Source organism: Gallus gallus, unplaced genomic scaffold (genome assembly GCF_016699485.2).
Source record: "Gallus gallus isolate bGalGal1 unplaced genomic scaffold, bGalGal1.mat.broiler.GRCg7b scaffold_60, whole genome shotgun sequence".
NCBI lineage: Eukaryota > Metazoa > Chordata > Aves > Galliformes > Phasianidae > Gallus > Gallus gallus.
The window spans coordinates 22067-49563 of record NW_024096012.1 but is presented as its reverse complement, the minus strand read 5'-3'; the positions used below and the strand labels follow the sequence as shown (position 1 = coordinate 49563).

Sequence of the window (27497 nt, the reverse complement as noted above, 5' to 3'; positions counted from 1 at the left end):
AATGTCCCCAATATCCCCATATCCCCAATGATGTCCCCAATGTCCCCAATATCCCCCTATCCCCAATGATGTCCCCTTTGACCCCAATATCCCCCATTGCCCCCAACGTCCCCATATCCCCCCGTCCCCAACGACGTCCCCACCGTCCCCCCCCACCCCCCCCCCACTGTCCCCATCGATGTCCCCACCCCTCCCTCGCCCTGTCCCCACACGTCACCGTGTGTCACCGTGGGTGCATCCCCATTCCCCCACTGTTTGGGGACAAAGGTCCCCTTCCCCGTCACCCGTCCCCCCCCCACCCCCCCCGAGCTCATATAGGGCCGTCGTCACCCCGGATGGGGCGCGTTGTCACCGTCACCGTCACCATCACCGTCACCCACAGCGGAGCGCCCCATGGGGACGGGGGGGGCACGGCTGGGGTGGCTGCTGGCAGGTAGGGGAGGGGGGGGGATTGGGGGGCTTTGGGGGGCATTGGGGGCATTGGGGGGATTGGGGGTATTGGGGACATTGGGGGTATTGGGGGACATTCGGACATTGGGGGTATTGGGGGTATGGGGGACATTGGGGACAATGGGGGACATTGGGGGTATTGGGGGCAATGGGGACATTGGGGGCTTTGGGGGCTTTGGGGGACATTGGGGGTATTGGGAGTATAGGGGGCAGTGGGGGACATTGGGGACATTGGGGGCAATGGGGACACTGGGGGTATTGGGGCCAATGGGGACATTGGGGACATTGGGGGCAATGGGGGACATTGGGGGGTATTGGAGGCAATGGGGGCATTATGGGCAATGGGGACATTGGGGGCTTTGGGGGCAATGGGGGACATTGGGGACATTGGGGGTATTGGGGGCAATGGGGACATTGGGGGCAATGGGGACATTGGGGGATATTGGGGTTATTGGGGGTATGGGGGATAATGGGGACAGTGGGGGGGACAATGGGGATATGGGGGGCAATGGGGACATTGGGGGCAATGGGGACATTGGGGGTATTGGGGCCAATGGGGACATTGGGGGTACTGGGGATATGGGGGACATTGAGAGCATTGGGGGACATTGGGGGTATTGGGGGTATTGGGGCCAATGGGGACATTGGGGACATTGGGGTATGGGGGATATTTGGGGACATTGAGGACATTGGGGGCAATGGGGGATATTGGGGACATTGGGGACATCCTTGGGGGCAATGGGGACATTGGGGGCTTTGGGGGCAATGGGGGACATTGGGGGTATTGGGGATATTGGGGTATGGGGGACATTGGGGGTATTGGGAATATGGGGGAAATTGGGGGTATTGGGGGCAATGGGGGACATTGGGGGTATTGGGGGCAATGGGGTCAATGGGGACAATGGGGATATTGGGGGCATTGGGGGTATTGGGGGCAATGGGGATATTGGGGTTATTGGGGGTATGGGGGATAATGGGGACAGTGGGGGGGACAATGGGGTTATGGGGGGCAATGGGGACATTGGGGACAATGGGGACATTGGGGATATTGGGACAATGGGGATATGGGGTCACGGGGACGTTGGGGATAATGGGGACAGTGGGGACAGTGGGGATATGGCGATAATGGGGGCTACACAGGGGACAATGGGGGGACAATGGGGTTATGGGGACATTGGGGGTATTGGGGATATGGGGGACATTGGGGGGCAATGGGGACATTGGGGATATGGGGCCAATGGGAACAGTGGGGGGGACATTATGGGTATGGGGGACAATGGGGAAAAATGGGGGGAAATGAGGGAAAAATGGGGAGATATGGCTAAAAATGGCCCAAAATGGGGACAAATGGGCACAAATGGGGACAAATGGCCCCACATGGCCCCAAATGGGGACAATGGGGACAAATGGCCCCAAAGGGCACCAAAATGGAGACAAATGGGGACAAATAGGGATAAATGTGGACAAATGGCCCCAAAATGGCCCAATATGGCCCCATATGGGGACAAATGGCCCCAAATGGCCCCAAAATGGGGACAAATGGGGACAAATGGCCCCAAAATGGCCCAATATGTCCCCATATGGGGACAAATGGCCCCAAAATGGTGCAATATGGCCCCAAAATGGGGACGGATGGGGACAAATGGCCCAATATGGCCCCATATGGGGACAAATGGCCCCCAATGGCCCCAAAATGGGGACAAATGGGGACAGATGGGGACAGATGGAGACAAATGGCCCAATATGACCCCATACGGGAACAAATGGCCCCAAATGTCCCCAAAATGGGGACAAGTGGGGACAGATGGGGACAAATGGCCCCAAAATGGCCCAATATGGCCCCATACGGGGAAAAAATGGCCCCAAAATGGGGACATGTGGGGACAAATGGCCCAATATGGCCCCAAATGGCCCCAAAATGGGTACAAATGGGGACAAATGGCCCTCAAATGGCCCAATATGTCCCCATATGGGGACAAATGGCCCCAAAATGGTGCAATACGGCCCCAAAATGGGGACAGATGGGGACAAATGGCCCAATATGGCCCCATATGGGGACAAATGGCCCCCAATGGCCCCAAAATGGGGACAAATGGGGACAGATGGGGACAGATGGAGACAAATGGCCCAATATGGCCCCAAATGGCCCCAAAATGGGTACAAATGGGGACAAATGGCCCCCAAATGGCCCAATATGTCCCCATATGGGGACAAATGGCCCCAAAATGGTGCAATACGGCCCCAAAATGGGGACAGATGGGGACAGATGGGGACAATGGGACCTGACGTGGCCTTCTCCTGCAGCCATCGCAGTGACGGTGACAATACAGACCTTCAGTGCCACCACCACTGATGTCACCTCCACTGATGTCACCTCCATTGATGTCACCTCCATTGATGTCACCTCCATTGATGATGTCACCACCAGTGACAATGTCACCACCAGTGACAATGTCACCTCCACACGGACCTCTGTCACCACAGGGGGGACCTCCGTGGGTTCCCCCACCCCTCCATGGACCTCCATGGATGTCACCACCATGGAGGTGACACCGTCGGCCCACAGCAGTGTCACCTCCGCTGCTGTCACCTCCTCAGATGTCACCTCCTCAGAGGTCACCCCCACGGGTGGCACCACCAGCGATGTCACCTCCACTGCTGCCTCCGTATCTGCTGTCACCTCCACTGCTGTCACCTCCACTGTCACCCCCTCAGATGTCACCTCCACTGCTGTCACCCCCAATGGAGCCACCCCAACAGATGTCACCCCCACTGCTGTCACCTCCACGGGCTCAACCTCCTCTGATGCCACCTCAACAGCTGTCACCTCCACTGCTGTCACCCCCACAGCTGTCACCTCCTCTGCTGACACCTCCACTGCTGTCACCTCCACGGATGCCACCACCAGTGATGTCACCTCCACTGCTGTCTCCATCTCAGATGCCACCACCACAGCTGTCACCTCCGCTGTCACCCCCACAGATGCCACCTCCTCTGCTGTCACCTCCACTGTCACCTCCACTGATGTGACCCCATCACCCCCTCCCTCGACCCCATCAGTGTCCCCTACAGCCTCTGCTACAACTGAAGGTCCCTCCACTGCTGTCACCTCCACTGTCACCTCCACTGTCACCTCCACTGCTGTCTCCCCCTCAGATGTCACCTCCACTGCTGTCACCTCCACTGCTGCCACCCCCACAGATGCCACCTCTTCTGCTGTCCCCTCCACAGCTGTCCCCCCATCAACCCCTCCCCTGACCCCATCAGTGTCCACTACAGCGTCTGCTACAACTGAGGGGCCCTCCTCTGCTGTCACCTCCACTGTCACCTCCACTGTCACCTCCACTGATGTGACCCCATCACCGCCTCCCTCGACCCCATCAGTGTCCCCTTCAGCCTCTGCTACAACCGAAGGACCCTCCTCTGTTCTCACCTCCACTGCTGTCACCACCTCTGCTGTCACCCCCACAGCTGACACCTCAACTGCCACCTCCACGGGTGGCACGACCGTCGATGTCACCTCTACTGATGCCACCACTGCTGTCACCTCCACTGCTGTCTCCACCATTGATGTCACCTCCACTGTCACCCCCACAGATGTCACCTCCACCTCCGATGCCACCTCCACATCTGTCCCCCCATCAACCCCTCTCCTGACCGTATCAGTGTCCCCTTCAGCCTCTGCTACAACTGAAGGACCCTCCTCTGCTGTCACCTCCACTGTCACCTCCACTGTCACCTCCACTGTCACCTCCACTGCTGTCTCCCCCTCCGATGACACCTCCACAGCTGTCACCTCCACAGACGCCACCACCCCCACAGCTGTCACCTCCACTGCTGTCTCCACCTCAGCTGTCACCTCCACTGCTGACACCTCCACTGTCACCTCCACGGGTGGCACCACCATCGGTGTCACCTCCACTGCTGTCACCCCCACAGATGTCACCTCCACTGTCACCACCACAGCTGTCACCTCCACTGCCACCTCCACTGATGCCACCACCATTATTGATGTCACCTCCACTGCTGTCTCCACCTCAGATGCCACCTCCACTGCTGTCACCTCCGCTGTCACCACCTCCGATGTCACCTCCTCTGCTGTCACCTCCTCTGCTGTCACCTCCACTGTCACCTCCACAGCTGTCACCTCTACAGCTGTCACCTCCACTGATGCCACCACTATCGATGTCACCTCTGCTGTCACCTCCATTGGTACCTCCACCTCAGATGCCACCTCCACTGCTGTCACCTCCACCGCTGTCACCTCCAGTGCTGTCACCCCCACTGCTGTCACCTCCACTGTCACCACCACAGCTGTCACCTCCTCTGCTGTCACCTCCTCTGCTGACACCTCAACTGTCACCTCCACGGGTGGCACCACCATCGATGTCACCCCCACAGCTGTCACCTCCACTGCTGTCACCTCCACGGATGCCACCACCACTATAGGTGTCACCCCCACTGCTGTCCCCACCACAGATGCCACCTCCTCTGGTGTCACCTCCACTGCCACTCCCACGGGTGGCACCACCATTGAAGTCACCTCCACTGCTGTCATCTCCCCATCAGATGTCACCTCCACTGCTGTCACCTCCACCGTCACCCCCACGGATGCCACCTCTACTGCTGTCACCCCCACTGTCACCCTCACAGCGGTCACCTCTACAGCTGCCACCTCCACAGATGCCACCACCTCAGATGCCACCTCTACTGCTGTCACCTCCACTGCTGTCACCCCCACAGCTGTCACCTCCACTGCCACCTCCACGGATGCCACCACCATTATTGATGTCACCTCCACTGCTGTCTCCACCTCAGATGCCACCTCCACTGCTGTCACCTCCGCTGTCACCACCTCCGATGTCACCTCCTCTGCTGTCACCTCCTCTGCTGACACCTCAACTGCCACCACCCCCACAGATGCCACCTCCTCTGCTGTCACCTCCACTGTCACCGCCACTACTGTCACCTCTACAGCTGTCACCTCCACTGATGCCACCACTATCGATGTCACCTCTGCTGTCACCTCCATTGGTACCTCCACCTCAGATGCCACCTCCACTGCTGTCACCTCCGCTGTCACCCCCACAGCTGTCACCTCCCCTGCTGACACCTCAACTGCCACCTCCACGGGTGGCGCCACCATCGATGTCACCTCCACTGCTGTCACCCCCACAGATGTCACCTCCACTGTCACCACCACAGCTGTCACCTCCACTGCCACCTCCACGGATGCCACCACCATTATTGATGTCACCTCCACTGCTGTCTCCACCTCAGATGCCACCTCCACTGCTGTCCCCTCCACAGCTGTCACCTCCACTGTCACCTCCACTGTCACCTCCTCTGCTGTCACCTCCTCTGCTGACACCTCAACTGTCACCTCCACGGGTGGCACCACCATCGATGTCACCCCCACAGCTGTCACCTCTACAGCTGTCACCTCCACGGATGCCACCACCACTATAGGTGTCACCCCCACTGCTGTCCCCACCACAGATGCCACCTCCTCTGGTGTCACCTCCACTGCCACTCCCACGGGTGGCACCACCATTGAAGTCACCTCCACTGCTGTCACCTCCACTTCAGATGTCACCTCCACTGCTGTCACCTCCACCGTCACCCCCACGGATGCCACCTCTACTGCTGTCACCACCATCGATGTCACCTCCTCTGCTGTCACCTCCACTGTCACCCCCACGGATGCCACCTCTACTGCTGTCACCCCCACTGTCACCCTCACAGCGGTCACCTCTACAGCTGCCACCTCCACAGATGCCACCACCTCAGATGCCACCTCTACTGCTGTCACCTCCACTGGTGGCACCTCCACAGATGTCACCTCTACAGCCGTCACCACCATCGATGTCACCTCCTCTGCTGTCACCTCCACTGTCACCCCCACAGATGTCACCTCAACTGCCACCACCTCCACTGCTGTCACCTCCATGGATGCCACCACCACTACAGATGTCACCTCCACAGCTGTCACCTCCACTGTCACCCCCACAGATGCCACCTCTACTGCTGTCACTCCCACGACTGTCACCTCCACGGGTGCCACCACCATCGGTGTCACTACCACTGCTGTCACCTCCCCAGATGTCACCTCCTCTGCTGTCACCTCCACAGCTGTCACCTCCTCGGATGTCACCTCCACTGCTGTAACCACCTCTGCTGTCACCTCCCCAGATGTCACCTCCACAGCTGCCACCTCCACCGGTGCCACCACCATTGATGTCACCTCCACTGCTGTCACCCCTACAGCTGTCACCTCTACAGCTGCCACCTCCACAGATGCCACCACCTCAGATGCCACCTCTACAGGTGGCACCTCCACTGCTGTCACCTCCACTGCTGTCACCTCCACAGATGCCACATCTACTGCTGTCACCTCCACTGGTGGCACCACCACAGCTGTCACCTCTACAGCCGCCACCACCATCGACGTCACCTCCACTGCTGTCACCTCCATTGTCACCCCCACTGCTGTCACCCCCACTTCTGTCACCCCCATGGATGCCACCACCACTACAGATGTCACCTCCACTGCTGTCACCTCCACTGTCACCCCCACAGATGCCACCTCTACTGCTGTCACTCCCACGACTGTCACCTCCACGGGTGGCACCACCAGCGATGTCACCACCACTGCTGTCACCTCCCCAGATGTCACCTCCTCTCCGGTCACCTCCACTGCTGTCACCTCTGATGCCACCTCCACAGCTGTCACCTCCTCGGATGTCACCTCCACTGCTGTAACCACCTCTGCTGTCACCCCCACAGATGTCACCTCTACTGCCACCTCCTCCACTGCTGTCACCTCCTCTGATGCCACCTCCACTGCTGTCACCTCCCCAGATGTCACCTCCACAGCTGCCACCTCCACCGGTGCCACCACCATTGATGTCACCTCCACTGCTGTCACCCCTACAGCTGTCACCTCTACAGCTGCCACCTCCACAGATGCCACCACCTCAGATGCCACCTCTACAGGTGGCACCTCCACTGCTGTCACCTCCACTGGTGACACCACCACAGCTGTCACCTCTACAGACGTCACCACCACTGGAGCCACCGCCACAGATGTCACCTCAACTGCTGCCACCTCCTCAGATGCCACCACCACTATCGATGTCACCTCCACTGTCACCCCCACAGCTGTCACCTCCACGGGTAGCACCACCACAGATGTCACCACCATTGACGTCACCCCCTCAGCTGTCACCTCCGCTGCTGTCACCTCCACTGCTGTCCCCCCAACTGATGAGACCACCACGGCTGTCACCCCCACGGCTGTCACCTCAACGGCCACCTCCGCTGGTGTTACCACCGTCGATGTCACTTCAACTGCTGTCACCCCCACGGATGCCACCACTGTAGATGTCACCTCCACTGTCACCCCCTCCGATGTCACCTCCACTGCTGTCACCCCCACAGATGTCACCTACACAACCATCACCTCCACTGATGTCACTTCTGGCGTTACCTCCACTGCTGTCACCTCTACGGATGCCACTCCCACAGCTGTCACCTCCACAGGCACCACTTCTGCTGTCACCTCCACCGATGTCACCTCCACTGATGTCACCTCTACAGATGCCACCTCCACTGCTGTCACCTCCACAGGCGAAACCTCCACTGTCACCCACTCTGCTACCGCCTCCACTGCTGTCACCTCCGCTGATGTCACCACCACTGCCATCACCACCTCTGCTGTCACCCCCACAGCTGTCACCTCCACTGCTGTCACTTCTACTGCTGTCACCTCCACCGATGTCACCTCCTCCGCTGTCACCTCCACTGCCGTCACCCAAACAGAAGTCACCTCCACTACTGTCACCTCCAGTGGTGTCACGTCCTCTGCTGTCACCTCCACTGCTGTCACCCCCACTGAAGTCACCTCATCTGTTGTCACCTCTACTGCCATCACCTCCACTGCTGTCACCCCCACAGATGCCACCTCATCTGCTGTCACCACCACTGCCATCACCTCCTCCGATGCCACCTCCCCACATGTCACCTCCACAGCTGTCACCTCCACTGGAGTCACCTCCACGGATGTCACCTCCACTGCTGTCACCTCCACGGGTGCCACCACCATCGATGTCACCTCCACTGGAGCCACCCCCACAGCTGTCACCTCCACTGCTGTCACCTCCCCTGATGTCACCTCTACTGATGCCACCTCCACTGTGGACACCACCTCCGATGTCACCTCCTCTCCTGTCACCTCCACTGCTGTCACCTCTCCAGATGTCACCTCTGATGCCACCTTCACAACTGTCACCTCCTCGGATGTCACCTCCACTGCTGTCACCCCTACAGAAGCCACCTCATCTGCTGTCACCCCCAGTGCCATCACCCCCACAGATGTCACCTCCACAACTGTCACCCCCACTGGAGTCACCTCCACGGATGTCACTTCCACTGCTGTCACCTCCACGGGTGCCACCACCATCGATGTCACCTCCACTGGAGCCACCCCCACAGATGTCACTTCTACTGCTGTCACCTCCCCAGATGTCACCTCCTCTGCTGTCACCTCCACTGCTGTAACCACCTCTGCTGTCACCCCCACAGCTGTCACCTCTACTGCCATCACTTCCACTGCTGTCACCCCCACAGATGCCACCTCCACTGCTGACACCTCCTCTGATGCCACCTCCACTGCTGTAACCACCTCCGCTGTCACCCCCACAGCTGTCACCTCTACTGCCACCTCATCCCCCACTGCTGTCACCTCCACTGCTGTCACCCCCACCGATGTCACCTCCACTGCCGTCACCCCCACAGACATCACCTCCACTACTGTCACCTCCACTGCTGTCACCCCCACTGGAGTCACCTCCACAGATGTCACCTCTACAGCTGTCACCTCCACGGGTGCCACTACCATCGATGTCACCTCCACTGGAGCCACCCCCACAGATGTCACTTCCACTGCTGTCACCTCCCCTGATGTCACCTCTGATGCCACCTCCACAGCTGTCACCTCCTCGGATGACACCTCCACTGCTGTAACCACCTCCGCTGTCACCCCCACAGATGTCACCTCTACAGCTGTCACCCCCAGTGCCATCACCCCCACAGATGTCACCTCCACTGCTGTCACCTCCACGGATGTCACCTCCACGGATGTCACCTCTATAGCTGTCACCTCCACGGGTGCCACCACCACCGATGTCACTTCTACTGCTGTCACCTCCCCAGATGTCACCTCCTCTGCTGTCACCTCCACTGCTGTAACCACCTCCACTGTCACCCCCACAGATGTCACCTCTACTGCCACCTCCTCCACTGCTGTCACCTCCTCTGATGCCACCTCCACTGCTGTCACCACCACTGCCATCACCTCTACCGATGTCACCTCCACAGCTGTTACTCCCACTGATGCCACCTCCACTGTTGTCACCTCTACAGATGCCACCTCCAGTGGTGTCACCTCCAGCAGTGTCACCCCCACAGCTGTCACCTCCACTGCTGTCACTTCCACTGATACCACCTCTACTGTCGTCACCCCCACCGATGTCACCTCCACTGCTGTCACCCCCACTGATGCCACCTCTACTGTCATCACCCCCACAGATGTCACCTCTACAGCTGTCAGCTCCACAGGCACCACCTCTGCTGTCACCCCCACCGATGTCACCTCCACTGCTGTCACCCCCACAGATGTCACCTACACAACCATCACCTCCACTGATGTCACTTCTGGTGTCACTTCCACTGATGTCACCCCCACAGATGCCACCTCCACTGCTGTCACCTCCACTGATGTCACCTCATCTGCTGTCACCACCACTGCCATCACCTCCTCCGATGCCACCTCCACTGATGTCACCTCCACTGCCGTCACCCCCACAGCTGTCACCTCCACTGCTGTCACCTCCACTGATGCCACCTCTACTGTTGTCACCCCCACTGATGTCACCTCCACTGATGTCACCTCCACTGCTGTCACCTCCACTGATGCCACCTCTACTGTTGTCACCCCCACTGATGTCACCTCCACTGATGTCACCTCATCTGCTGTCACCACCACTGCCATCACCTCCACTGATGTCACCTCATCTGCTGTCACCACCACGGATGCCACCTCTACTGTCGTCACCCCCACTGATGTCACCCCCACAGCTGTCACCCCCACTGATGCCACCTCCACTGCTGTCACCCCAACAGACGTCACCTCATCTGTTGTCACCGCCACTGCCACCACCCCCACAAATGTCACCTCCACTGCTGTCACCCCAACAGACGTCACCTCCACTGCTGTCACCCCCACCAATGTCACCTCCACTGCTGTCACCCCCACGGGTTCCACCTCTACTATCGTCACCCCCACTGATGTCACCTCTACAGCTGTCACCACCCCCGTCGTCACCACCCCTTCAGGTGAGCTTCACCCCATTGTCACCTCCACCCCACTGTCACCTCCCTCTCATTGCCACCTCCACCCACTGTCACCTCCACCCCACTGTCACCTCCCCCTCATTGCCACCTCCCCCTCATTGCCACCTCCACCCATTGTCACCTCCACCCCGTTGTCACCTCTGCCCCATTGCCACCTCCCTCCCACTGTCACCTCCACCCCACTGTCACCTCCCCCTCATTGCCACCTCCCCCTCATTGCCACCTCCACCCATTGTCACCTCCACCCCGTTGTCACCTCCCCCTCATTGCCATCTCCCCCCCACTGTCACCTCCACCCCATGGCCACCTCCACCCCACTGTCACCTCCCCCTCATTGCCACCTCCCCCCCACTGTCACCTCCCCCCCAACTGCCATCTCCACCTCATTGTCACCTCCCCCCCACGGTCACCTCCACCTTATGGCCACCTCCGCCCTATGGCCGCCTCCACCCCATTGTCACCTCCACCCTATGGTCACCTCTGCCCCGCTGTCACCTCTGTCCCCTCCCCACTTCTGGCTGACGCCCCCCCCTCGTGTCACCCCCATCCTCCATGATGTCCCCCCGTGTCATCCCCATTCTCCTCCATGATGTCCCCCAATGTCCCCCCCATTCTCCTCCATGATGTCCCCCCATGTCACCCCCATACCCCAAGATGTCCCCATGTGTCACCTCTGGTCCCCTCCATGATGTCCCCCAATGTCACCCCCATTCTCCTCCATGATGTCCCCCCATGTCACCCCCATACCTCACGATGTCCCCAAGGTCCCCTCCATGATGTCCCCCCCGTGTCACCTCCTCTCTCCTGTCACCGCGTGTCACCCCGCTGTCCCCCCCTGACCCCCTTTGTCCCCCCAGGTGTGTGTTACAATGGTGGCACCCACGACGGCATTAAGTGCCTCTGCCTCTCCGACTATTACGGCCCCCAATGCGAGTTCCCCACCGACGTCATCGACACCTCCGTCTGTGAGTGCTTCCGCCCCTCTTCCTCTTCCTCTCCCTCTCCTTCTTCCTCCTCTTCCTCTTCCTCTTCCAACTCCTCTTCCTCTTCCTCTTCATCCTCCTCTTCTGCCTCTTCCTTTTCCTCCTCCTCCTCCTCTTCCTATTCTTCTTCCTCCTCCTCTTCCCCCTCTTCTTCCTCCTCATCCTCATCCTTCTCTCCATCCTCCTCTTCCTCATCCTCCTTCTCCTCCTCCTCCTCTTCATCCTCCTCTTCCTCTTCCTCCTCTTCTTCCAAGTCCTGTTCCTCCTCTTCCTCCTCCTCCTCCTCCTCCTCTTCCTCCTCTTCTTCCTCCTCCTTGTCCTTCTCTTCCTCCTCTTCCTCCTCCTCCTCCTCCTCCTCTTCATCCTCCTCTTCCTCCTCCTCTTCCAACTCCTCTTCCTCCTCTTCCTCCTCCTCTCTCCCCACCCCCGCCCCCCCCCAGCCCCGGAGGACCAACCCCCCTCTCCCCACAGCATCCTCCATTGGCACGGTGGCGGTGGCAGAGCTGGTGGTCACCATCACCAACTTCAACTACACCACGGAGATGGAGGACCAACAGTCAGAAGTGTACCGCGAGTTCGGGGAGCACTTCCGGAAGGAGGTGAGAGCCACAGCGTGGGAGGGAGGAGATTGGGGCGCCACTTCCGGTGCTTGGGGGTGCCGCTTCCGGTTTTGGGGGTGCCGCTTCCGGTTTTGGGGGTGTCGCTTCCGGTTTTGGGGGTGTCACTTCTGGTTTTGGGGAGGGGGTCACTCCCGGACGTTGGGGCGTCGCTTCCACCGGTTGCGGCGTCACTTCTGGTTTTTGGGGCGTCATTCTGGTTTATGGGAGCCACTTCCGGTGGTTGGGGCGTCACTTCCTGGTTTTGGGGGGGTCCCTTCCGGTTTTGGGGGTGCCACTTCCTGTTTAGGGCGTCACTTCCACGGGTTGCGGTGTCACTGCTGTTTTTTTGAGGGCGCCATTCTATCTTTTGAGGGTCCCTTCCGTTATGGGGGGTCACGACTTCCGGTTTGAGGGTTCACTTCCGGTTTGGGGGGTTTCCACGTCCGCTCCGGGATCACTTCCGGTTGTGTGGGGGCGCCACTTCCGGTTTCACTTTCGTTTCTCGCCCCGCAGGTCAGGAAGATCTATGGGGACGTTCCCGGCTATGAGGGCGTCGTCATCGTCGGCCTCAGGTGGGGGCGCTATGGGGGCGCCTTTGGGGGCGGGGTTTGGCTTTGGGGTCGGCTTTGGGGTCGGGGATGGGGTTGGGGATGGATTTGGGTTGGCTTTGGGGTCAGGGATGGGGTTGGGGTTTGGTAGGGATTTGGGGTCGGCTTTGGGGTCGGGGATAGGGATGGATTTGGGGTCGGGGATGGCGTTGGGGCTGGGGATGGATTTGGGGTCGGCTTTGGGGTCAGGGATGGGATTGGGATTGGGGCTGGGGGTGGATTTGGGGTCGGGGATGGGGTTGGGGATGGATTTGGGGTCGGATTGGGCTTGGGATCGGATTTGGGGTCGGATTGGGGTCTGGGGTCGGATTTGGGGTCAGGTTTAGGTTTGGGGTCAGATTTGGGGTTGGATTTGGGGTCGGATTGGGGTTTGGGGTTGGATTTGGGGTTGGTTTTGGGTTTGGGGCCGGATTTGGGGTCGGATTTGGGGTCAGATTGGGGTTTGGGGTCAGATTTGGGGTTGGATTGGAGTTTGGGGTCAGATTTGGGGTCGGATTTGGATTTGGGGTCAGATTTGGGGTCAGATTTGGATTTGGGGTTGGATTTGGGGTCGGGTTTGGGTTTGGGGTCAGATTTGGGATCACATTCTCTCCTTGCAGCCCCGTCACCACAGCACTGAGCGGTCGCGGCCCTATAAGCGGATCCCGTGTTCGGAGGGACACCAATTTTGGGTAAAGTGACCCCAAAAGTGGGGGAAAAAGGGGCAGTTTGGGGTTTTGAGGTTGTGGGGTTTTGGGGTGGTGGGGCTTTGGGGTCGGGGGGCCCGAAAATGGGTGAAAAACCCCCGATTTTTGGGGTCAGGGGTCGTAAAGTGACCCATAAATGGGGGGAGGAGATGTGGTTGTGGGGTTGGGTTTGGGGATGGATTTGGGGTCACATTTGGGGTTGGGGTTGGGGTTGGGGATGGATTTGGGGATGGATTTGGGGTCAGGCTTAGGGTTGGGTTTGGGGATGGATTTGGGGTTTTGGATTTGGGGTTTGGGGTTGGGGTTTAGGATTTGGGGTCTGGGGTTGGGTTTAGGGTTTAGGATTTGGGGTTTGGGATTTGGGGTTTGGGATTTGGGGTTTGGGGTGGGCCCACCTTTAGGGTGGGGATCCCTCACCGCTCCCCGTTGCCGTTTATAGGGTCGGGGTTTGCGGTTGGGTTTCGGATTTGGGTTTTTGGTTTGGGTTTAGGATTTGGGGTTTGGGTTTAGGGTTTGGGGTTTGGGGATGGTTTTAGGGTTTTGGATTTGGGGTTTGGGGTTGGGGTTTAGGGTTTGGGGTTGGTGTTTAGGATTTGGGGTCTGGGGTTGGGTTTAGAGTTTAGGGTTTGGGGTTAGGGTTCAGGATTTGGGATCTGGGGTTGGGTTTAGGGTTTGGGATTTGGGGTTTGGGATTTGGGGTGGGCCCACCTTTGGGGTGGGGATCCCTCACCGCTCCCCGTTGCCGTTTATAGGGTCGGGGTGGTGGTGGCCCATGAGGTCGTCGTCAGCACCGACACCGCCGGCCCCAATGTCACCGCGGAGCTCAATGGGGTCACCGCAGCTCTGGTGGAGAAACTCCGCCAGACCGAAAGCAGCCAGGGGGACTGCCAGCACAACACATGTGGGTCACGGCCCCATAGCGCCCCATAGCGCCCCATAGGGCCCTATATATCCCTGTATGGCCCTATATGGCCCTATATATCCCTGTATGGCCCTATATGGTCCCATATGGCCTCCAATATCCCCATATGGCTTCACATGGCCCCATATGGCTCTGGGAGACCGAGAGCAGCCAGGGGGACTGCCAGCACAACACATGTGGGTCACGGCCCCATAGCGCCCCATAAGGCCCTATATATCCCTATATGGTCCCATATGGCCCCATATGGCCTCCAATATCCCCATATGGCTTCACATGGCCCCATATGGCTCTGGGAGACTGAGAGCAGCCAGGGGGACTGCCAGCACAACACATGTGGGTCACGGCCCCATAGCGCCCCATAGGGCCCTATATATCCCTGTATGGCCCTATATGGCCCCATATGGCCTCCAATGGGCTCCAGTGGTCCCATATGGGCCCATATGGTCCCCAGTGTCCCCATACGGCTTCACATGGCCCCATATGGCCCCCGTTGTCCCAGTGTGGCCCTATATAGACCCATATGGCCCCACATGGCCCTACATGGCCCCATATTGCCCCCAGCGTCCCCATATGGCCCCCAATGGCCGTATATGGCCCCATATTGGCCCCATATTGGCCCCATATTGGCCCCATATGGTCCCCGATGGCCCCGTATTGCCCCGCATAGCCCTACATGACCCCATATGACCTCATAAGGCCCCATACGGCCCCCCCCAACCCCACTGTGTCCCCCCTGACCCCACTGTCCCCCCCCCACAGCCGTCCTTTGCCTCACGGTGTCGCCGGACCCCATTGTGTCAGGACTGACCCCCACAAAATCCTTGGATGGTGAGCGCCCACCCCGACCCCAAACCCCAAATCCCAAACCCCACCACAAACCCCAAACCCCACCCCGACCCCCTAAACCCCAAACTCAACCCCCAACCCTGACCCCATTGCCCCATAACCTCACAATCCCCACAACCCCATGACCCCATAACCCACCCCACAACCCCATACCCCCCCATAACCCTGCAACCCCCCTGCTGACCCCATAACACCTCTGACCCCATAACCCCCCTGCTGACCCCATAACCCCCCAGCTGACCCTATAACCGCCCTATAACCCCACAGCTCTGTGCTCCTCGTTGGTCCCCATTGGCTTCCAGCCCTTTTACTCCACCATCACCCCCCATAACCCCACACCCCCCTGACCCCATAACCCCATAACCCACCCCATAACCCCCCTGCTGACCCCATAACCCCCCAGCTGACCCTATAACCCCCCCATAACCTCTGTGCTCCTCGTTGGCCCCTGTTGGCTTCCAGCCCTTCTACTTTGCCATCACCTCCCATAACCCCACTGTCCCCCCTGACCCCATAACCCCATAACCCACCCCATAACCCCCCTGCTGACCCCATAACCCCCCAGCTGACCCTATAACCCCCCTATAACCCCACAGCTCTGTGCTCCTCGTTGGCCCCCGTTGGCTTCCAGCCCTTTTACCACACCGTCACCTCCCCTCACCCTATTATCTCCCATAAGCCCACACCCCCCTGACCCCATAACCCCATAACCCCCCTACTGACCCTATAACCGCCCCATAACCCCACAGCTCTGTGCTCCTCGTTGGCCCCCGTTGGCTTCCAGCCCTTTTACTCCGCCATCACCTCCCCTCACCCTATTATCTCCCATAACCCCACACCCCCCTGACCACATAACCCCATAACCCCCCTGCTGACCCCATAACCCCCCAGCTGACCCTATAACCCCCCTATAACCCCACAGCTCTGTGCTCCTTGTTGGCCCCCATTGGCTTCCAGCCCTTTTACTATGCCGGCCCCCCCCAGTAACCCCACTGTCCCCCCTGACCCCATTACCCCCCATAACCCCCCAGCTGACCCCATAACCCCCCAGCTGACCCCATAACCCCCCAGCTGACCCTATAACCGCCCTATAACCCCACAGCTCTGTGCTCCTCGTTGGCCCCCGTTGGCTTCCAGCCCTTTTACCACACCGTCACCTCCCCTCACCCTATTATCCCCCATAACCCCACACCCCCCTGACCCCATAACCCCATAACCCCCCTGCTGACCCCGTAACCCCCCAGCTGACCCTATAACCCCCCTATAACCCCACAGCTCTGTGCTCCTCGTTGGCCCCCGTTGGCTTCCAGCCCTTTTACTATGCCGTCCCCCCCCAGTAACCCCACTGTCCCCCCTGACCCCATTACCCCCCATAACCCCCCAGCTGACCCCATAACCCCCCAGCTGACCCCATAACCCCCCTGCTGACCCCATAACCCCCCAGCTGACCCTATAACCCCCCCATAACCCACAGCTCTGTGCTCCTCGTTGGCCCCCGTTGGCTTCCAGCCCTTTTACTCCGCCATCACCTCCCCTCACCCTATTATCTCCCATAACCTCACACCCCCCTGACCCCATAACCCCATAACCCCCCTGCTGACCCCATAACCCCCCTGCTGACCCCGTAACCCCCCAGGTGACCCTATAACCCCCCTATAACCCCACAGCTCTGTGCTCCTCGTTGGCCCCCGTTGGCTTCCAGCCCTTTTACCACACCGTCACCTCCCCTCACCCTATTATCCCCCATAACCTCACACCCCCTGACCCCATAACCCCATAACCCACCCCATAACCCCCCTGCTGACCCCATAACCCCACACCATGTCCCCCACAGTTCTGTGCTCCTCATTGGCTTCCAGCCCTCTTACCACGCCATCACCTCCCATAACCCCATAACCCCCCTGACCCCATAACCCCATAACTCCATAACCCACCCCATAACCCCCCTGCTGACCCCGTAACCCCCCAGCTGACCCTATAACCCCCCCATAACCCCACAGCTCTGTGCTCCTCGTTGGCCCCCATTGGCTTCCAGCCCTTTTACCACGCCGTCACCCCCCATAACCCCACACCCCCCTGACCCCATAACCCCATAACCCCCCTGCTGACCCCGTAACCCCAATGCTGACCCTATAACCCCCCAGCTGACCCCATAACCCCATACCTGTACCCCACAGGTCTGTGCTCCTCGTTGGCCCCCGTTGGCTTCCAGCCCTTTTACTACGCCGTCACCCCCCATAACCCCACACCCCCCTGACCCCATAACCCCATAACCCCCCAGCTGACCCCGTAACCCCCCAGCTGACCCTATAACCGCCCTATAACCCCACAGCTCTGTGCTCCTCGTTGGCCCCCGTTGGCTTCCAGCCCTTTTACCACACCGTCACCTCCCCTCACCCTATTATCTCCCATAACCTCACACCCCCCTGACCCCATAACCCCATAACCCCCCAGCTGACCCCATAACCCCCCAGCTGACCCTATAACCACCCTATAACCCCACAGCTCTGTGCTCCTCGTTGGCCCCCGTTGGCTTCCAGCCCTTTTACTCCGCCATCACCCCCCATAACCCCACACCCCCCTGACCCCATAACCCCATAACCCACCCCATAACCCCCCTGCTGACCCCATAACCCCCCAGCTGACCCTATAACCCCCCTATAACCCCACAGCTCTGTGCTCCTCGTTGGCCCCCATTGGCTTCCAGCCCTTTTACTATGCCGTCCCCCCCCAGTAACCCCACTGTCCCCCCTGACCCCATTACCCCCCATAACCCCCCAGCTGACCCCATAACCCCCCAGCTGACCCCATAACCCCCCAGCTGACCCTATAACCGCCCTATAACCCCACAGCTCTGTGCTCCTCGTTGGCCCCCGTTGGCTTCCAGCCCTTTTACTCCGCCATCACCCCCCATAACCCCACACCCCCCTGACCCCATAACCCCCCTGCTGACCCCATAACCCCCCAGCTGACCCTATAACCGCCCTATAACCCCACAGCTCTGTGCTCCTCGTTGGCCCCCGTTGGCTTCCAGCCCTTTTACTCCGCCATCACCCCCCATAACCCCACACCCCCCTGACCCCATAACCCCATAACCCACCCCATAACCCCCCTGCTGACCCCATAACCCCCCAGCTGACCCTATAACCCCCCTATAACCCCACAGCTCTGTGCTCCTCGTTGGCCCCCATTGGCTTCCAGCCCTTTTACTATGCCGTCCCCCCCCAGTAACCCCACTGTCCCCCCTGACCCCATTACCCCCCATAACCCCCCAGCTGACCCCATAACCCCCCAGCTGACCCCATAACCCCCCAGCTGACCCTATAACCGCCCTATAACCCCACAGCTCTGTGCTCCTCGTTGGCCCCCGTTGGCTTCCAGCCCTTTTACTCCGCCATCACCCCCCATAACCCCACACCCCCCTGACCCCATAACCCCCCTGCTGACCCCATAACCCCCCAGCTGACCCTATAACCGCCCTATAACCCCACAGCTCTGTGCTCCTCGTTGGCCCCCGTTGGCTTCCAGCCCTTTTACTCCGCCATCACCCCCCATAACCCCACACCCCCCTGACCCCATAACCCCCCAGCTGACCCCATAACCCCCCAGCTGACCCTATAACCGCCCTATAACCCCACAGCTCTGTGCTCCTCGTTGGCCCCCGTTGGCTTCCAGCCCTTTTACTCCGCCATCACCCCCCATAACCCCACACCCCCCTGACCCCATAACCCCCCTGCTGACCCCATAACCCCCCAGCTGACCCTATAACCGCCCTATAACCCCACAGCTCTGTGCTCCTCGTTGGCCCCCGTTGGCTTCCAGCCCTTTTACTCCGCCATCACCCCCCATAACCCCACACCCCCCTGACCCCATAACCCCCCTGCTGACCCCATAACCCCCCAGCTGACCCTATAACCGCCCTATAACCCCACAGCTCTGTGCTCCTCGTTGGCCCCCGTTGGCTTCCAGCCCTTTTACTACGCCGTCACTTCGGGCCCCACCGTGCGCTGCGTCACCGCCTGCGCCCCCAACACCGCCCACACCATCGACTGCAACAGCGGCCACTGCAGGGTGTCCACCGCCGGCCCACACTGCCAGTGAGTGCCGACCCACAGCGGGGCACATCCCATAATAGCCCAGAGGTCACGTGGGGTCCCCAGCATCCCATAATAGCCCATAGGATTGGGGTCCCGACGTCCCATCATAGCCCATAGGGTTGGGGGGCTGCACTGCCAGTGAGTGCCGACCCACAGCGGGGCACATCCCATAATAGTCCAGAGGTCACGTGGGGTCCCCAACATCCCATAATAGCCCATAGGATTGGGGTCCCCAGCATCCCATAATAGCCCATAGGATTGGGGTCCCAACGTCCCATCGTAGCCCATAGGGTTGGGGTCCCACATCCCATAATAGCCCATAGGGTTGGGGTTCCCAACATCCCATAATAGCCCATAGGGTTGGGGTCCCCAACATCCCATAATAGCCCATAGGGTTGGGGTCCCGACGTCCCATCGTAGCCCATAGGATTGGGGTCCCACATCCCATAATAGCCCATAGGGTTGGGGGGCTGCACTGCCAGTGAGTGCCGACCCCACAGCGGGGCACATCCCATAATAGTCCAGAGGTCACATGGGGGCTCCACATCCCATAATAGCCCATAGGGTTGGGGGTCCCACATCCCATCATAGCCCATAGGATTGGGGTCCCGCATCCCATAACAGCCCATAGGATTGGGGGGCTGCACTGCAGATGAGTGCTGGCCCCACAGCGGGGCCACATCCCATAATAGCCCATAGGGTTGGGGTCCCACATCCCATCATAGTTCAGAGGTCACATGGGGGTCCCACATCCCATAATAGCCCATAGGGTTGGGGTCCCAACGTCCCATAATAGCCCATAGGGTTGGGGTCCCCAACATCCCATCATAGCCCATAGGGTTGGGGTCCCACATCCCATAATAGCCCATAGGGTTGGGGGGCTGCACTGCCAGTGAGTGCCGACCCACAGCGGGGCACATCCCATAATAGCCCAGAGGTCACATGGGGTCCCCAACATCCCATAATAGCCCATAGAATTGGGGCCCCACATCCCATAATAGCCCATAGGGTTGGGGTCCCACATCCCATAATAGCCCATAGGGTTGGGGTCCCACATCCCATAATAGCCCATAGGATTGGGGTCCCACATCCCATAATAGCCCATAGGATTGGGGGGCTGCACTGCCAATGAGTGCCGGCCCCACAGCGGGGCCCCATAACCCCATTGACCCCACTGATCCCCACTGACCCCACTGATCCCCACTGACCCCATTCATCCCCACTGACCCCATTCATCCCCATTGACGCCATACCCCCACTGACCCCATTCATCCCCACTGACCCCATTCATCCCCATTGATGCCATACTCCCATTGACCGCCATTGATCCCCACTGACCCCCATTCATCCCCACTGACCCCATTCATCCCCCCGGGCCCCATAACCCCCCATAACTCCCCTGACCCCATAACCCCCCTGGCCCCCCACCCCCTATAACCCCCCACAACCCCCCCCTGACCCCATAACCCCCCCTGACCCCATAACCTCCCATAACTCCCCTGACCCCATAACCCCCCCCGACCCCATAACCCCCCATAACCACCCTGACCCCATAACCCCCCCCGACCCCATAACCCCCCATAACCCCCCCCTGACCCCATAACCCCCCCCGACCCCATAACACCCCATAACCCCCCCTGATCCCATAACCCCCCATAACCCTCCATAACCCCCCCTGACCCCATAACCCCCCCCGACCCCATAACGCCCCATAACCCCCCCTGACCCCATAACCCCCCATAACCCCCCCCGACCCCATAACCCCCCCTGACCCCATAACCCCCACAGACCCCATAACCCCCCATAACCCCCACAGACCCCATAACCCCCCCCGACCCCATAACCCCCCTGACCCCATAACCCCCCATAACCCCCCCCGACCCCATAACCCCCCATAACCCCCCATAACCCCCCTGACCCCATAACCCCCCTGACCCCATAACCCCCCCCTGACCCCATAACCCCCCATAACCCCCACAGACCCCATAACCCCCCATAACCCCCCTGACCCCATAACCCCCCATAACCCCCCCCGACCCCATAACCCCCCATAACCCCCACAGACCCCATAACCCCCCATAACCCCCCTGACCCCATAACCCCCCATAACCCCCCCCGACCCCATAACCCCCCATAACCCCCCCGACCCCATAACCCCCCATAACCCCCCATACTGCCCCTCAGGTGTTGGGACGGCGCCCTCTATTGGTACGCGGGGCAGCGCTGCACGGGACGGGTCAGCAAAGTGGGCTTCGGGCTGGGACTGCTGGCGGCCCTTCTGCTGCTGCTCTGCGCCGCACTCACAGCGCTGCTGCTCAGGAGGAGGGCGAGGTGTGGGGTTATGGGGGCTGTGGGGTTATTATGGGGTTATTATGGGGTTGGTATGGGGTTATGGGGTCTGTGGGGTTATTATGGGGTTGGTATGGCGCTTTGGGGTTAGTATGGGGTTGGTATGGAGCTATGGGGTTGGTATGGGGTTATGGAGTTATGGATTATGGGGTTATGGGGTTATGGGTTATGGGGTTGGTGATGGGGTTATGGGATTGTTTATGGGGTTATAGGCTTATGGGGTTGGTTATGGGGTTATGGTTATGGGTTATGGGGTTATAGGGTTATGGGTTATGGGGTTATGGGGTTATGGGTTATGGGGTTGGTTATGGGGTTATGGGTTATGGGGTTGGTTATGGGGTTATAGGGTTATGGGTTATGGGCTATGGGGTTCTGTATTATGGGGTTATGGGTTATGGGTTACGGGTTATGGGTTTATGGGTTATGGGGTTATAGGGTTATGGGGTTATGGGTGATGGGGTTATGGGGTTATGGGTGATGGGTTACGGGTTATGGGGTTATGGGTTATGGGGTTAAGGGTTATGGGGTTATGGGTTATGGGGTTAGGGGTGATGGGTTACGGGTTATGGGGTGAGCGCAGCGATCCGTGGGGTCGGCAGTGGCCCCGCAGTGGACTGACGGCTTTGGGGTCCCCCATAACCGCCCCACAGATCCGCAGCGCCCCCCTCCGACGGCGCCCATTGGTACGAGTTGGACTCCGCCGCGTGGCCCTCCCCCGACGGCTTCGCGTACCGCAACAGCGCCGCAGGTGGGGGTGCGCCCCATAGCGCCCCATAGCGCCCCATAGCTGCCCCATAACCGCCCCATAACAGCCCCATAACCGCCCCTTAACTGCCCCATAGGGGCACATAGACAGCCATAGGGACACATAGAGACACATAGAGACACATAGAGAGCCATAACCGCCATATAACTGCCCCATAGCCGCCCCATAACCGCCCCATAACCGCCCTATAACCGCCCCATAATTGCCCCATAACTGCCCCATAGCGCCCCATAGCTGCCCCATAACCGCCCCATAACCGCCCTATAACCGCCCCTTAACTGCCCCATAACCGCCCCATAGAGACACATAGAGACACATAGAGAGCCATAACCGCCCCATAACCGCCCCATAATTGCCCCATAACTGCCCCATAGCGCCCCATAGCGCCCCATAGCGCCCCATAACAGCCCCATAACCACCCCTTAACTGCCCCTTAACTGCCCCATAGGGGCACATAGAGAGCCATAGGGACACATAGAGACACACAGACACATAGAGACACATAGCGCCCCATAGCGCCCCATAACCGCCCCAGAACTGCCCCATAACCGCCCCATAACCACCCCATAACTGCCCCTTAACTGCCCCATAGAGACACATAGAGACACATAGGGACACATAGAGACACATAGAGACACATAGAGAGCCATAACTGCCCCATAGCGCCCCATAACCACCCCATAACTGCCCCATAGCCACCCCATAACCGCCCCATAACCGCCCCATAGAGACACATAGAGACACATAGGGACACATAGAGAGCCATAGAGAGCCATAACTGCCCCACAGCTGCCCCATAACTGCCCCATAACTGCCCCATAGAGACACATAGAGAGCCATAGAGACACAAAGAGACACATAGAGACACATAGAGAGCCATAGAGAGCCATAACCGCCCCATAACTGCCCCATAACCGCCCCATAACCACCCCTTAACTGCCCCATAGGGGCACATAGAGACACATAGAGAGCCACAGCGCCCCATAACTGCCCAATAGAGACACATAGAGAGCCATAGGGACACATAGAGACCCATAACTGCCCCATTGCTGCCCCATTGCTGCCCCATAGAGACACATAGAAAGTCATAGGGACACATAGAGACACATAGAGACCCATAACCGCCCCATAACTGCCCCATAGAGACACATAGAGATCCATAGGGACACATAGAGATCCATAGAGTCCCATAGCACCTCATAGAGCTCCATAGCGCCCCATAACTGACCCACAGTGCCCCATAGCGCCCCATAACCCCCCCATACCTCCCCATACCCCCCCATAACCCCACACCATCCCATAACCCCACCCCATAACCCCATAAACCCATAACCTCCAGCACCCCACAACCCCATATCACCCCATAACCCCATACCTCCCACCACCCCATAGCCCCCTATCACCCCATATCCCCCCATAACCCCATAACCCCACACCACCCCATAGCCCCATATTACTCCATATCCCCACACCACCCCATAACCCCACACCACCCCATAGCCCCCTATCACCCCATATCCCCCCATAACCCCATAACCCCACACCACCCCATAGCCCCATATTACCCCATAGCCCCACACCACCCCATAACCCCACACCACCCCATAGCCCCCTATCACCCCATATCCCCCCCCATCACCCCATAACCCCACACCACCCCGTAGCCCCCCCATACCCCCCATAACCCCATAACCCCCCACCACCCCATAGCCCCCTATCACCCCATATCCCCCCATAACCCCATAGCCCCTACACCACCCCATAGCCCCCATCACCCCACATCCCCCCATAGCCCCCTATCACCCCATATCCCCCCCATATCCCCTCATAACCCCATAACCCCCCACCACCCCATAACCCCCCACCACCCCATAGCCCCCATCACCCCATATCCCCCCATATCCCCCCATAACCCCCCACCACCCCATAACCCCCTATCACCCCACACCACCCCATATCCCCCCATAACCCCACACCACCCCATAACCCCCCACCACCCCATAACCCCCCATAACCCCATAACCCCCCACCACCCCATAACCCCCCATAACCCCATAACCCCCCACCACCCCATAACCCCCACCCCATATCCCCCCCAGGCTGCTCCCTTCGCAGTTTCACGCCCTCATTGGACGCAGTGAATACCTCCGTCCCGGTGAGTGCCCCCCCCAAACCCCCACCCCACAGCGCCCCACACTTATGGGGTCGGCGCCCCACACTTATGGGGCCCCGCTGACCCCACACCTCCCACCCCACAGATGCAGATCGCCCGACCCACCGTACACACGCGCTTCTGAGCCCCCCCTATGGGGGAACCGCAGCCGGACCCACAACTTCGTCTGCCCCACAACTGCCCCACATCTGCTCCATAGCTGCCCCACAACTGCCTGTCTGCCTCACTTCTGCCCCATAACTGCCTGTCTGCCTCACTTCTGCCCCACATCTGCCCCACATCTGCCCCATAACTGCCCCATAGCTGCCTGTCTGCCTCACACCTGCCCCACATCTGCCCCATAACTGCCTGTCTGCCTCACTTCTGCCCCACAGCTGCCCCACGTCTACCCCACATCTGCCCCACATCTGCCTGTCTGCCTCGCGTCTGCCCCACATCTGCCTGTCTGCCTCACTTCTGCCCCACAGCTGCCCCACAACCGCCTGTCTGCCTCATTTCTGCCCCACATCTGCCCCATAGCTGCCCCATAACTGCCTGTCTGCCTCACTTCTGCCCCACATCTGCCCCATAGCTGCCTGTCTGCCCCACATCTGCCTCACATCTGCCCCACAACTGCCTGTCTACCTCACTTCTGCCCCACATCTGCCCCACATCTGCCCCATAACTGCCCCATAGCTGCCGGTCTGCCTCACATCTGCCTCACATCTGCCCCATAACTGCCCCATAGCTGCCTGTCTACCTCACTTCTGCCCCACATCTGCCCCGTAGCTGCCTATCTGCCCCACATCTGCCTCACATCTGCCCCACATCTGCCTGTCTACCTCACTTCTGCCCCATAACTGCCCCACATCGGCCTCACATCTGCCCCACAACTGCCCCATAACTGCCCCATAACTGCCTGTCTACCTCACTTCTGCCCCACATCTGCCTCACGTCCGCCCCACATCTGCACGCAGGCCGTGCCCCTCCCCCCTTATTTATTATTTATTAATGCAATAAATTAATGAATGGCTTTAATTAGCCCCGGTTAATTGGGTTTGTTTGGGGGGGGGGGGGGGGGGGGGGGGGCTGTGGGGTTATGGGGATTAATGGGGTTATGGGGCTATGGGGTTATGGGGTCAATGGGGATCAATGGGGTTATGGGGATTAATGGGGTCAATGGGGATCAATGGGTTTATGGGGATTAATAGGGTCAATGGGGATCAATGGGGTTATGGGGTCAATGGGGATTAATGGGGTTATGGCGCTATGGGTGATGGGGTCAATCGGGTCAATGGGGTTATGGGATCAATGGGGATTAATGGTGTTATGGGTCAATGGGGATTTATGGGGTTATGGTGATTAATGGGGTCAATGGGGATCAATGGGGTTATGGGGTCAATGGGGATTAATGGGGTCAATGGTGATCAATGGGGATATGCGGTTATGGGTGATGGGGTTATGGGGCTATAGGGTCAATGGGGATTAATTGGGTTATGGGGCCAATGGGGTCAATGGGGATTAATGGGGTCAATGGGGATCAATGGGGATTAATGGGGTCAATGGGGTTATGGGGATTAATGGGGTCAATGGGGATCAATGGGGTTATGGGGCTATGGGTGATGGGGTTATGGGGCTATGGGGTCAATGGGGATTAATGGGGTGGCCCCATAGGACGTCCCCAAGACCCCATAGATCACCCGTAGACCACATAAAATGTCCCCAAGAAGCCATAGACCCCATAGGATGCCCCCAGACCCCACATATCCCCCCATAGACCCCATAGGATGCCCCCGAGACCCCATAGGATGCCCCCAGACCCCACATATCCCCTCATAGACCCCATAGGATGCCCCCAGACCCCACATATCCCCCCCTAGACCCCATAGGATGCCCCCGAGACCCCATAGGATGCCCCCAGACCCCACATATCACCCCATAGATGCAATAGGATGTCCCCAGACCCCATAGAATGTCCCCAGACCCCACGTATCTCCCCATAGACCCCATAGGATGTCCCCAAGACACCATAGATCACCCCCATAGACCCCATAGGATGTCCCTGAGACCCCATATGGTGCTGCTGAGACCCCATAGAACCCCATAGAGGTGACAGTGGGACCCCATGGAGTGCCACCAACCCCACAGAGGTGACAATGGGACCCCATATTGGTGACAACGTGACCCCATAGAGTGCCACCAACCCCACAGAGGTGACAACGGGACCCCATAGACATGACAACGGGACCCCATAGAGTGCCACCAACCCCATAGAGGTGACAATGGGACCCCATAGAGGTCACAGTGTAACCCCATAGAGTGCCACCAACCCCATATTGGTGACAACGGGACCCCATAGAGTGCCACCAACCCCATAGAGGTGACAATGGGGCCCCATAGAGTGCCACCAACCCCATAGAGGTGACAACGTGACCCCATAGAGTGCCACCAACCCCATAGAGGTGACAATGGGACCCTATAGAGGTCACAGTGTAACCCCATAGAGTGCCACCAACCCCATATTGGTGACAACGGGACCCCATGGAGTGCCACCAACCCCACAGAGGTGACAACAGGACCCCATAGAGTGCCTCCAACCCCATAGAGGTGACAATGTGACCCCATG

The 27497-nt window shown here is 59.2% G+C and overlaps 1 protein-coding gene across 1 annotated transcript; it reads left to right on the top strand.

Moving 5' to 3' along the window:
- The first annotated feature begins 337 nt into the window (after positions 1-337).
- LOC107051395 (uncharacterized threonine-rich GPI-anchored glycoprotein PJ4664.02-like) lies at positions 338-25909 on the top strand. The gene is made up of 15 exons (XM_040657201.2): positions 338-433; positions 2755-3094; positions 3125-6611; positions 6642-10845; positions 11721-11828; positions 12318-12445; positions 12959-13017; positions 13653-13724; positions 14492-14640; positions 15421-15489; positions 19442-19604; positions 21789-21935; positions 22604-22701; positions 24819-24874; positions 24978-25909. Exons 1-15 carry the CDS (start codon positions 394-396, stop codon positions 25014-25016), a joined length of 9159 nt encoding a protein of 3052 aa, XP_040513135.1. The 5' UTR covers positions 338-393; the 3' UTR covers positions 25017-25909.
- The last annotated feature ends 1588 nt before the right edge of the window (positions 25910-27497 follow it).

Excerpts from the sequence above, each read along its gene's own strand:
- LOC107051395 (XM_040657201.2), top strand. The coding sequence starts at position 394 with ATGGGGACGGGGGGGGCACGGCTGGGGTGGCTGCTGGCAG. Across the intron at positions 13,018-13,652 it reads GTCGTCATCGTCGGCCTCAG|CCCCGTCACCACAGCACTGA; the intron begins GTGGGGGCGCTA and ends CTCTCCTTGCAG. Across the intron at positions 15,490-19,441 it reads CCCCACAAAATCCTTGGATG|CTCTGTGCTCCTCGTTGGCC; the intron begins GTGAGCGCCCAC and ends ATAACCCCACAG.